General features: G+C 36.3%; 1 protein-coding gene across 1 annotated transcript in view; it reads right to left on the minus strand.

Moving 5' to 3' along the window:
* Positions 1-13568, minus strand: part of LOC100371498 (methionine synthase reductase-like) — a 30838-nt gene extending 17270 nt beyond the window's left edge. Inside the window, exons 1-3 of the mRNA XM_002741788.4 lie at positions 13502-13568; positions 4220-4372; positions 2311-2461 (exon numbers count right to left, since the gene is read on the minus strand). Coding sequence (XP_002741834.3) covers positions 2311-2461; positions 4220-4372; positions 13502-13555 — 358 coding nt within the window. The 5' untranslated portion in view covers positions 13556-13568. The remainder of the gene's footprint in view (positions 1-2310; positions 2462-4219; positions 4373-13501) is intronic.
* Between the last annotated feature and the right edge of the window lie 35 nt (positions 13569-13603).

A 13603-nucleotide genomic window follows, 5' to 3' on the forward strand; every position in this document is an offset into this window, starting at 1 on the left:
GACATTTACGGAAAGAACACTTATCTATTGTATCCTTCCAGTTACATGTACGTGACAACTTGAAAGTTCCCTCCCAAATCACAATTCCCTTAACATTTCGTTCATTTTTTTCCAAAAATCTTCTCGACCTACCTCACTTACGAAATGGTTGATCCCTAATCAAAACATTACTTTGCGCAATTGAAATCTGTGCGACTTCCATGTTATTGTACTGGTGCAACAATAGAAACATGTGAAATATGCCTGGCCACTTTGGCCGGCCATGGAGGTAATAATGGGTCGGCGAACTGGGGTCAATTTAACATCATTGTTAAAAGCATCTATTGTTACATGTACCGAGACAGTAGCGACCGAAAAAAAATTGTTGAACGAATTTAGTTTAGACAACGAGACGATACAGCACACACATTCCCTCGCAGTGATCGATACACACTGACGCATGGCTAACGGAAACGACTCTACTTTTTGACCCGAGTTATCATAACCCCGGAAGAACAAGAACGCACATGCGCAAGGCTAATTAGCATAATTTATTTGGATGGATAAACCATGGAGCTAGCTCCATGGATAAACAGGCATGGCCGTTGTGTTGATTTTTTTACTTTTTGCTATCAGTTCCAGTTACATGCGTATTTATCGGTATTTATAGGAGTTCAAAGTGAATAAATATCGATACAAAATAACAAGTGAGCTGTTATGTTTTTTTTGTTGGTAATCAATTTGATCGGGGATTTACCGTCGGCATTCCGATTCACCCCAGCCACATGCATAGGGACCGTGACTGTGTCCCGGCGACTCACACAACTTTTGCGGGTCGTCATCATTGTGATTGCTCGATTCATTAATTGAACAAAATTGTAAGTTATTCCAATGTATACATATTTCAACAAAACATTAATGACAGCATGTTTTTTTATCAAGACACTTTCAAATTCGTAATTATGTTTTTGGCGTTCCAGAGCCATCGGTACGGTGTTCTTGCCGTGGTAAACTGAATTATAAACAAGAATAAAACATAATTGCCGAAGCCATCGGTTGAATGAAAGGTGTGAAAACGTGCTAACTTTGTCCTTTGTGAGCTTATTCGTTGTCTGAGGTGGAAGGCAGTAGTCCGCAAGACATCCGGGATCTATGTCCGTTATATGCAGTTCAACTGATCACTGCGGCCGCTGAAGCGTGGCCGTTGGCCGCGTTAGGCAGGTGGCCGCTGTAAACAGGGTACTTTACATGTAAAATTCGTAGGGACTGTTCGGTTGTGACCGCTATAGGCAGGTGGCCGCTATATCCAGGTGGCCGTTAACACAGGTTTGACTGTATTATCTTGCATATCGGGTAGGATGTACCAATTTTTAATCAAAATCGCAAAAACAAAACGGCATGCATCAGTAACCCACTATGAGTAAAGACAACATTGTAGTAATGATTCAGGTATATGAGGATACTTCGGAATAGTTATGGTAGTTTAGTGTAGTAATTGATGATTCCAATAGTTATGGTAGTTTAGTGTAGTAATTGATGATTCCAATAGTTATGGTAGTTTAGTGTAGTAATTGATGATTTCAATAGTTATGGTAGTTTAGTGTAGTAATTGATGATTCCAATAGTTATGGTAGTTTAGTGTAGTAATTGATGATTCCAATAGTTATGGTAGTTTAGTGTAGTAATTGATGATTCCAATAGTTATGGTAGTTTAGTGTAGTAATTGATGATTCCAATAGTTATGGTAGTTTAGTGTAGTAATTGATGATTCCAATAGTTATGGTAGTTTAGTGTAGTAATTGATGATTCCAATAGTTATGGTAGTTTAGTGTAGTAATTGATGATTCCAATAGTTATGGTAGTTTAGTGTAGTAATTGATGATTCCAATAGTTATGGTAGTTTAGTGTAGTAATTGATGATTCCAATAGTTATGGTAGTTTAGTGTAGTAATTGATGATTCCAATAGTTATGGTAGTTTTGAGTAGTAATTGATGATTCCAATAGTTATGGTAGTTTAGTGTAGTAATTGATGATTCCAATATTTATGGTAGTTTAGTGTAGTAATTGATGATTCCAATAGTTATGGTAGTTTAGTGTAATTGATGATTCCAATAGTTATGGTAGTTTAGTGTAGTAATTGATGATTCCAATAGTTATGGTAGTTTAGTGTAGTAATTGATGATTCCAATAGTTATGGTAGTTTAGTGTAGTAATTGATGATTCCAATAGTTATGGTAGTTTTGAGTAGCAAAAGCTAATAGTTTTAATTTTTTTTTTTTAGATTGGGTATTGATTTTATTCAAGTTAAGAAATCTTTTAAAACAGCTTACCAAGGAGTGTGTATTTGAGTTGCTTCAAATGATCATTTGGTAAAGTCTTCTTTTTCAATCGTCTGTAAAATTTAGTCGCATTATCTGGTGGATCACCATCTCCGGTTGTTGAGACGACAAAGACTACACATTTTTCGTCAACAATATTGAACTGAAAATAAAATAAAAAAAGTTAATTAAGTAATGATGAAGAAATAAAATTAATTCCTCTATTTAATGAATTGAAGGAATCCCTGGTCATCATCTTGAATTTTCAAGGTGAATGGTCCTGCAAAGCATTTCACTATCACCTTCAAGTATTTCAATATCACTATGTGCATGTGACAGTGCCCTCACAGTTTAGAATCAGTTTATCAACAGCCAATAAGATTGCTTCTTTCATCAATGCACTTGGCCAAGCTATCAAATATGGCTGCACACAGTGGAAGCTTTGTTGGCTTTCATATCAGGGCAATGTGGCGACGATATCGAGACATCGTACAACTCACAGATATTCAGACCAAATCTATTCAAGCTATACTTATTTCCGAGTCTGATGCGTTGTTAGTCGCACTGGAAACGGTAAATCATTTTATTATGCTTTATCGGCGTTGCGACCGCTGAGTGTGGTAATACCAAGTGGTTTTGGTAGTCATTTGTAACAATGCTTCCTATTGGTCAGTGAACTTTCCAACGCGCAACCATGTGGGATCCACAGTTATGAATAGAGTTACCACATGAGGTTGTGGAGGAAGGAATGTCCGAATGGAACAACACCGTGCAGGTGGATGATATTGGTTATAGCCCAAGATGTTTTTATCAAGGGATGGGTTAACATTTATTAAAATATGCAAGTAAAAATTGTTTTCATTTCATAGAATCATTAATACTGTAGTTCTCTTTTTGAAGTGTGTGGCGGCCCTGGCAAAGACCGTTTGGTTCATGCTATTACAAGCAATATGCTGATGCCACTGAACCATGCCATATTGTCTTGCCCATATATGGTAAGTTGTTCATATTGTCTTGCCCATATATGGTGAGTTATTCATATTGTCTTGCCCATATATGGTGAGTTGTACATATTGACTTTACTACCATATATGGTAATTTGTTCATATTGTCTTGCCCATATATGGTGAGTTGTACATATTGACTTTACTACCATATATGGTAAGTTGTTCATATTGTCTTGCCCATATATGGTGAGTTATTCATATTGTCTTGCCCATATATGGTAAGTTGATGTGAACTCCAGTAAACCTTGGTTAAGGTCTGCAAGTGCTTGTCACTTCCCACACAGAGGGCATTTGGTCCCAGCATGCTTCATGCACACACACCACACAAGGATTTGCATAATAATCAGGGTTCTGCCCAGCCTAATTTAAGTGCCAGTCCCTAATTAATATTCATGAGGTCATTAATATTCATGAGCTAATTAATATTCATTTTCCCATTCTACTTGCTACGATTTAACTACTTTAATTATTTCAACTTGTATTTATTTTAAATATTTCACTGTAAAATTACTCTGCCTTGATAAAAGTGAAAAAATATATACACTTTATTTTCGCAATCATGTCTAAAATACGTATTTTGAGACATTGACCTCTGACCTGGCAGCCATTTTTTTTCAGCGTTGGCAGATCCCTGATAGTACATGCAAAAATGCAATCTGTCCTAATTCTTTTGCATTCACTCCGTTCTGAATATTTGCGTACCTAAAACCGTGTCATAGCCCTATTATTATGCAAATCTATGTGTGGCAGAGTTGTGTGGGTGTGAAGCATGCTCAGGACAAACACTCTTTGTGTGGAGAGTGAGTCATTGTGGTATCTGCCTATTGAGTCTATGGCACACTCACCCAGAGAAAAGGCTGAAGCAACACTTAACAGTGATATCGGCTGAAATATAATGGTGTTAATTTCTTTACCTTTTTCTCAGTTTGACTTAAGCAAAATAGATCGGCTTTCAATCCATGGTTCTCAGCATCTTCCTGTATTTCCTCAGCAATGGCCTCGGCTTGTCCAGTCTGTGATCCATACAACAACAGAAACCTATTCTTATTTGACATAATATGCAACGTCTGAAAAATAAAATTACAGTAAATTGAGGTTATTGGAGAAAAGAGTTATCAGCAAACATACAAAATACTTTGAATAGCAAAAAACTGTTTACAGAGAGACACAAGAACAATTTTCATGAGGTATGAACTCAAGAAAAAACGATAGGGGTGTCTGGGCAGCCAGACCTCTACACGTTTTCAGACAAACAAACCAAAATGTGAAAAAAAATACCCATTTCAGACAATTTGCTAAAAATATATACACCTTCTAAAATAAGATTATGTTATATAATATTTCTGTCAAAATTGACCCTTTTTTATGACATGATTTATATTTATAATTTAAGTAATGAATGTTGAAATTCCTGACACTTGGACACTTTGGAGCCAACAGACAAAATTTGAGTCAATTTTCAAAAAATTTGGCTATTTTTTCCTCAATGTTTTGTAGGAAAGTGCAGAATATAAACAAGACTATTTTGTGAATTTGTGATGAAAACAGAAAACTGTCTTGGAATAAATTTACAGTCTGTGTGTTAACACAGGGAAAATTCAGATGACTGTTATTGGTAAACAAAATTACGTACAGATGGAAATCAACAAAGTGTACTCAGAGTAATATTAGTGTTCTGCGTAAAATACAAACTTTGTGGTGATACAGTGCTTTGTTTTACCACCACACTGGTCTGATACTGACTTATATTCCAGTCAATGTCAACCCCCACTTTCACACCTCGGGGTTTAGTGGGGGATTTGTAAATTAATGTTGTAAAATAGGCAAATCCCCACCCAAAACAAACCCCTCACATTTCCCCACCGCTCGCCACTGTCCGCCTAGCTGCGGTTTCGTAGCTCTTTGGTGTGACCTACAATCGAATTTCGCTCTAACAATTTCATTTGGACGTCTTCTTTTTTGTTGTTGTATGTCGAACATACATGGGCCGGCCAGAGTCAGTCACGTAAATAATGCGGTCGGCAACATAGGGCTAGGATTCCACAGCTACTGTCCGCCATGCTTGCTATCAGCAGAGTACTCAATGAACATATAGGCAGCTAGCGTCTAATGCCCCACATTTATCCAGTATCGCCCGAGGTGGGAGGGGTCGGGGTTGACATTGACTGGAGCATTAGTCATTATCCTGATAGCCACCATGGCTTATTCCCACTCGGCCATTGTTGACATTTTAAAATAAAATTGTTAAATTGTTAAAATAAAATGGCACAGATCTAGAAGCAGTACCTACACACGAATTGGTGACGTCATAAAATACATGACCTTCAATCGGGGTCGTTTCCTCGGTATATACGAATTGGTATATACAAATTACAATAAAGATACTTAAGACATTACACATAAGGTAAAACAAATCACGTGACAATATAATGATAATAACGGTAATAAATCCTAGCTTAACAGTTGAACAGAACGCTCATACAGTCAGTTGGGTGACGCCGAGGGTCACGAACTGTGTTGCAAAATGGCCGTGTGGTTGAAACTGGGTCATGGCGTTACGGGTGAGGAAGACATCATTAAACACTCAAAATCACAATAAAACGGGGAACTGGTTGCATATTACGGCGTAGCCAACATGGGAAATAAAAAAACGCCCAATACAAACGACATGGGTTCGAATCACACTAGATACACACTCACCAGAACCGAAGCAATCAGAAACCAGCAATCGTTTTGGCTTTTCCGTTCAACTCATCGGAACACTGGAGTAGTTAGAAAAATGAACACCACTTAACGACCAACGTCGTGGCGTGGTACACAAGCGTGCCATCAAAATAAAACAAAATTAGCTTGAAAAGACAGTGGGTTCGAGTCCCGCTCAGAGCTACCGTAAAAACGTAAATCAAATAAACTGAAATCTCTCAAACCGTAAACAAGTAAACAAAGAACGTCGCAAAAAAATAATAAAATAACTAACGTCTTAAACTGGACGACGCGCAATTTGTTCAACAGTTTCCAGATTGTGACAAGAGATAAACAAGACCCAAGTCAAGGTAAGTTTTGTTAAAGTGTCGATGGCGTTCCCTATATTACGAAAACAATTCAGGCAACAGACGAATATCTTCTGTGGTGTTGTGGAATTTATACCGTGTCTGCGGAATTGTTGATTGAGGGTTCGAAGCCAGCAGTTAACATTTTGTTAGAAAGTTTCACAATTAAATCAAATATCCAATGATACCAGTATATTTATTTCATTATTTTAACAACTTGCAATGGTGGAAGTTGGTCAAACACGAGTTCTTACACCTAAATAAGTATCAAATATTTGTCGACACATTTATTCTCTCAACCTTGTAGAGGTGGAAATTAATTAAACAACAGGTATTTACTCACAAATATAATGGTCAATATTTGTCCATACATTCATTCTGTCAATTTAAGAACTTGTAATTGTTGGAATTAATCAAATGAGAGTTGTCTACACCAAAATAAGTTTCAAATACTTGTCCACACATTTATTCTCTCAATTTAACAACTTGTAATGGTGTAAAATAATTAAACGAGAGTTGTCTACACCAAAATAAGTCTAAAATATTTGTCCGCACATTTATTCTCTCAATTTAACAACTTGTAATGGTGTAAAATAATTAAACGAGAGCTGTCTACACCAAAATAAGTCTAAAATATTTGTCCGCACATTTATTCTCTCAATTTAACAACTTGTAATGGTGTAAAATAATTAAACGAGAGCTGTAGACACCAAAATAAGTCTAAAATATTTGTCCATACATTTATTCTCTCACGTTAACAACTTGTAATGGTGTAAAATAATTAAACGAGAGTTGTCTACACCAAAATAAGTCTAAAATATTTGTCCGCACATTTATTCTCTCAATTTAACAACTTGTAATGGTGTAAAACAATTAAACGAGAGTTGTCTACACCAAAATAAGTCTAAAATATTTGTCCGCACATTTATTCTCTCAATTTAACAACTTGTAATGGTGTAAAATAATTAAACGAGAGCTGTCTACACCAAAATAAGTCTAAAATATTTGTCCGCACATTTATTCTCTCAATTTAACAACTTGTAATGGTGTAAAATAATTAAACGAGAGCTGTAGACACCAAAATAAGTCTAAAATATTTGTCCATACATTTATTCTCTCACGTTAACAACTTGTAATGGTGTAAAATAATTAAACGAGAGTTGTCTACACCAAAATAAGTCTAAAATATTTGTCCGCACATTTATTCTCTCAATTTAACAACTTGTAATGGTGTAAAATAATTAAACGATAGCTGTCTACACCAAAATAAGTCTAAAATATTTGTCCGCACACTTATTCTCTCAATTTAACAACTTGTAATTGTGGGAATTAATCAAACGAGAGCTGTCTACACCAAAATAAGTCTAAAATATTTGTCCGCACACTTATTCTCTCAATTTAACAACTTGTAATGGTGTAAAATAATTAAACGAGAGCTGTCTACACCAAAATAAGTCTAAAATATTTGTCCATACATTTATTCTCTCAATTTAACAACTTGGAATTGTGTAAAATAATTAAACGAGAGCTGTCTACACCAAAATAAGTCTAAAATATTTGTCCGCACATTTATTCTTTCAATTTAACAACCTGTAATTGTGGGAACTAATCAAACGTGAGTTGTTTACATCAAACTAAGTATTTAATATTTGTTGAGACATTTATTCTCTCAATTTAACAACTTGTAATGGTGTAAAATAATTAAACGAGAGTTGTCTACACCAAAATTAATCTCAAATATTTGTCCACACATTTATTGTCACAATTTAACCACTTGTTAAGGTAGCGAGAAGGTTTTGTGACGTTTTTAAATAAAACATTCCCTGTCTGTTGTCTCGTTCAGAACAGTAATTTAGGTTATATATATCAAAAGACTAAGTATAGAGGTGCAAGTTCGCACAAACTGGACAGACATTGTTTACATAATTATCACGTGACATCAAAAATGGCGAACCTTGTAAAAATGACTAAGTACGCGATTGCGAGAGCACACTGCGGAATTTCCTGGTGAAATTTAAGTTATGCATTGTCCGTAATCAAGTGCATTGAAATGCGTCTCCGATAATCAAAAGACCTATTATTCCGATTTCTATGCAGGTTTGTTTTTTTGTCCCCAAATTATTTCATACTTGGCACCTTTAACAGACTATTATTCTGTGACAAAGCATTTTCTTTAAAAACCCAGACATATTTCGCACCATCATTATCTTTTGAACGATAACTGCGAGTTTGAATGTCCTAGTCCGAACGCACTTCATTTGGCGGCGGTCCCAATGAGTCGTACTCGATCAAAACTTCAACTCGAGAAAAACGCGAAAAACAGTTTTGGTTAATAAAACACTGTAGATTTGCTGCATTATTATAAATATACACTAAAAATGGCCAAACATATTAACCACTGATATCATAGAACTCATAAAGAGTGTCAGATAATGAATAATTTCAAGCTCGAGCGTGAAAAATGAAGAAAACTGCTGGCATTTGAGTCCGTACTGCAGGAACGTTCGGGTTTTCCATTGTTATGCAAACGAACAACGAGGGATAATCCTCTGACAAACATTACTGTCCCACTGTACACGCTGACAGTTTACAAACAAGCTAATCCTTCAAGTATCTCAGATAAGACATCTAATAAAACGGTTTTCATGGTGAAACAAAATGGCCGATGTTTGAAAAAAAATTGCTGTGTCAGAGTGCGACACTGAGTGGCAGATTTTTCTTTGCCTCGTCTGTCAACGCTTTCTTTCTTTTCCTCGCCATTGCGTTAGAAAAAAAATGTATTAGTAAAATAGAATATTGACTTGGAAAATAAAACGATTTAAAAGAAAGTTGTGCAAAGTTACAGTACTCCTTTTGCACAACCTCCTGCCCGCTTCTGCTTTCAAATCACCTTTTTTCTCTCGCTTTTGCAACCGCTTGTTGAATTCAACCGGACAATTTCCGCTTTTTTTTCGACCGCGCAAACCCCGAAATATCACCGCCCACCTGCTCGCTCGCGCGCATTTAAAATTCGGACTAACAGAATAATTTCCGAGGTTCACATTGTCTTATAATTGTCTTTCTGGTTTTTATAGATGTTGAACAGCTGACAAAAGTTCAAATACTTTTTGTTTTAACTATATATAATTATATGCACGCAACCTGACCCTTTGACTTCGATTTGGCGTGGACTGAATATTTTATTTTAAACAATATTCTGACGTGAAATACAAAATGTATTTCAACACAAGTACGACATGGTTGTCTGGGGTTTCTTTCCTGATTGTTGAGTCTTCGCAATGTGTTTTGTATAATTATTGTTGTTTTCCCCCGATGCTGAAGGACCGTAAAGCTAAATGGCAGTTACATGCATGGGCTGAGTGAAAGAAAATATTTCTAAGCCTAAAATAAAACCTAATATTACACCTCTTTGTGTATTTGTTAATTTTACATATGTTTGTCATGACAGTATGTTTGTAAATAATTAATCAAGTATTATTATTTTAATATATATTTTATTTTACATCGCAAAACTAAACCATGCCCAAAACAGAGCTAGAGTTGTTCGCGGTGAAACAACCGCATTGAAGACGATGCAACTTCAATTAGCCATTTCTTACCTTGAAATAAAAAAAAAAATTCGAAGAGCATCGGGGAAAATATTAATAATCATCCTTATCAATCGCTTGCTTTATTTTATTCGAATCCATGAAATTCACGATTTTTTTTACATTTGTTGGCAACTTCCGCGCTAAAAAAGATTGAAAATGTGGGTGTGGTTATTTTGCAAAGTCCTGTTGATAATACGGACAAATATGGTTCTGTGACCCAGTTCGTGCTCCGATCAGGTGACTCTCAGCCAATCAATGATGTTGTAACAAAGCATATTTGACGCTAATTGAAGGGTCGTCGTACAATCCAATCACCGGCGTCGATTCACATAGTTGTTTGTGCTGTGACAGGCTTCAAAATTATTCGCTGAAAAACATATATTTTGACAAACTGATGGAATTTGACCTTAGTTCAAAAAGAAAATACTAGGCTAAGATACATTAGAGCTCACGCAGTTTTCTCTGCAAGTTGTGAAATAAAGTAAACCAGAGTAGCGTCGATGATTTTCAGCCCTGAAGGACATTGAATTGTTCATCCACTGGCTATAACTAAATTTGACACGTTTTTCTTTTAAGCCCAATAAATTATTCATACATGTCAAGCTCTGTTCAATTTTTTCAGGGCATGTGGCTGTTTTTAGTCGAAAATATTTTTTGTGGGAACACTTTTGCGGTACGTATACAGTATAGACCGAGCTCATTCAATGATCGTGACTTAATTTTAAAAATTGAATGTCAAATTTTACCAGACGTGAACCGATGTGGATTCGATATCGTTATTTTTGGAATTAATCACTAACATTTCCTCGTTTCTCTGCTCTGTCAAAAGGAGTTACCTAGGCTTTTTTCACGTAACTGTCTCATTAAAATAAAAATATTATATCTAGAACAAGCACCCAAAACACGTAACAAGAGGTCCCAGTTCAGTTGCTTTCACGATACAAGTGTAATACAGCTATTAGATTTGAAGTGTCGTTCAGAATGTAATAATAGTTAATACTAGTTGTATGTTCACACTTCACTATCAAAACCACCATTTCGACCACCCATGTGCCATTTTTCAGTGTTTGGGCGAGCGGTCAATGTTTTCAATAAGCGAGCGAGCGAGCGAAAAAAAAAAAAAAAAAAAAACGTTTAAAATGCGGTCGGTTTCCGGTCGGACAAGACCGCGTGGTCGGAAATTAAGCGATAAGCGGTCGATGTAAAAGCGGAAGGTTGGGCGAAATGAGTACTGTATGACCATGTTTCTCCGACGAAGTCTCGACTGACAATAATGCTGACAATGGACGTTAGATAAACACGCATTGTTTGCAACTGGAAGCTTATCACCCGTTATATCAGAATCGTCAACAACAGAGTATACAGATAAGATTTTATCATTTAATTCCTTCCAAAGATAAACACTATGCAAATATCCACGAAACGGCAGTTGTAGTCTTTTCCGCTAGTGTTTTAAAACACTAATTTGAGCAACGTTATTTCGCAATTTCGATCTTTTGTAAACCTGGGGTGATGTATCAAGGTCTAAAGTAACCGTTTTATCAATTTTTGAAAAATCAAGAAAAAAGTGAAAATTTCCCTTCTCGCTACCTTAATAGTGGAAATTACTTAAATGCGACTTGTTTAATCAGTTGACATCAATGCAACTTACTGTAAATGGGGTAATTATTCACTGGGTTTTAATTTAGCTTATTTCGCTGACTGGAAAATGCGCTAAATTAAAACACAGTGAATATGTACAATTTAGCATAGAACACATTATCTAAATGACGAAACCGTGAATTCAAAACCCACTTAATATGCCTGAAATGGTAAATCAGTGAAAATTAAACCCAATGAAAATTAGTCATTTTACAGTACCTGCAGACAGTGCACAACAGAGTATCATTATTGAGCAATTATAAACAGGAACGTGTCTTGGCATTAGGGTTAGGGTCGGGTCAGGTATGGGCAACGGAATTATTAACAGGAACGTGTCTTGACATTAGGGTTAGGGTCGGGTCAGGTATGGGCAACACAAATGGCAAACACCCAATTGGCAAGATGTACACTAACGGGTTATGGCATGCATATAGTTTACACAAGTAAAAACACAAAATTGGCAATTTTTTTGGACAATTGTAACTCAATAATAGAAATATGTTGTATTTCTATATATATACACACTATATAGTCTTATCAAATGCAAACACATCCAGTTAATCCATTGTGGTCTTGTGGGTCTGTTCTTTACATAGTGATCAGGAGGACCTGGGTTCGATTCCCTTGCCTGCCCATCTTTTTCTCGCAAACACCATTTGGCAATAAAGCTAAATATGACAACAAATTATTTAATTTGCATGACTACCCACATAGCTCAGTTGATTTGTACTATGTCAGCAATGTGAGCGATCGCTGGTTCGAATCCAGTATGTTTAGTTAGATTTTTGAATGCTAGTGAAGACAGTGCTCCTATGAGTAGGACTTAAATCCAAACTCCTGTGTGAAGACACTCGTGGTACAGTGGACAAGACAGTGCGCTGGGAACTCAAAGATCGCAAGTTCGAATCACGGATTGGACACTCCTACAAAAGACATGAAAGACGTTAAAAACATAAACAGCGGTTTCAAAAACTCAAGTCAGGAAAATAGAACACAAGAATACTACCCCACATAGAAGCCAGTCGAAGTCGTCGAAGAACGAACACAGTCGAAGAACGAACACTGTTGACAGCTGTAGGTCACGTGCAACAACAGACACGAGGAGCATGGCTGCTCTCCAAATGGGTCCCTTCTTTTGTATTGACCCCCTAAGGATTGCTAATCCCCCTTTCTAACTCTTCCCCCAAAAATAATATATCGCCCCTTTTAAAATGTATTGAGCCACAAATTAATGAATATTCATGAGCACAGAAACTGCTACGTCATGAATAAATTAGCATAATTTTAAAAAATTTGCATAAAGTGTAGGTACTCCTTCTGGAGCTCTGCCAATAAAATTGTTAAAACCACCGAGGTTTCGTTATTGAGATTTCTCTGGATGTTGCAACATTAGAACAACTGACTACCTACTTTGCTTCAAAAAGTTGAGTACCTGCAGACTTTTGTCTACAGTCTAGACGTATTACCGGTTACATTATTTCTATATGGAATGACGTCATCCTTTTACGGTAGGACCATGATATACGGGCCATCTTTTATACATGCCGGTATATAAATTTGACCCAGGAATAAAAATATAAGTCAATGTAGTCAGAGCAGAGAACCTATGTAACCCTGCTATTAATGTTCTCAAAAATGGAAATATTGCTACTGCTCGAAAAAATTGATAATATGATTATCTAATTGTTCAAAAAAGTCTAGTTTACAATGTTTAGAGTTGAATGACGAACTGGATTTGTGAGCGCACCGCACCGGCTGCGTTTCCAATCACTCGCTTACAATAACAATTCCAATTCCCGCAAAGGTTCGTGGAGAAAGGAAAACAAAATATACAGATCAACTGATACAGATGAACACCAATTTGTATCTGTATGTATATTTATCAATCTGATCCAAATATTCGTCGTGGTCTTACCTTTTTCAGCAGTAAACTTGTTTCACGTCGACAACACATAAACCGGAAGTACATGTGCAAGAAAATGTGTTTGACCTTATATCATCCTCGTACTCAATGTCA

The sequence above is a fragment of the Saccoglossus kowalevskii genome, chromosome 20, assembly GCF_978046115.1.
Source record: "Saccoglossus kowalevskii chromosome 20, keSacKowa6.1, whole genome shotgun sequence".
Classification (NCBI taxonomy): Eukaryota; Metazoa; Hemichordata; class Enteropneusta; family Harrimaniidae; genus Saccoglossus; species Saccoglossus kowalevskii.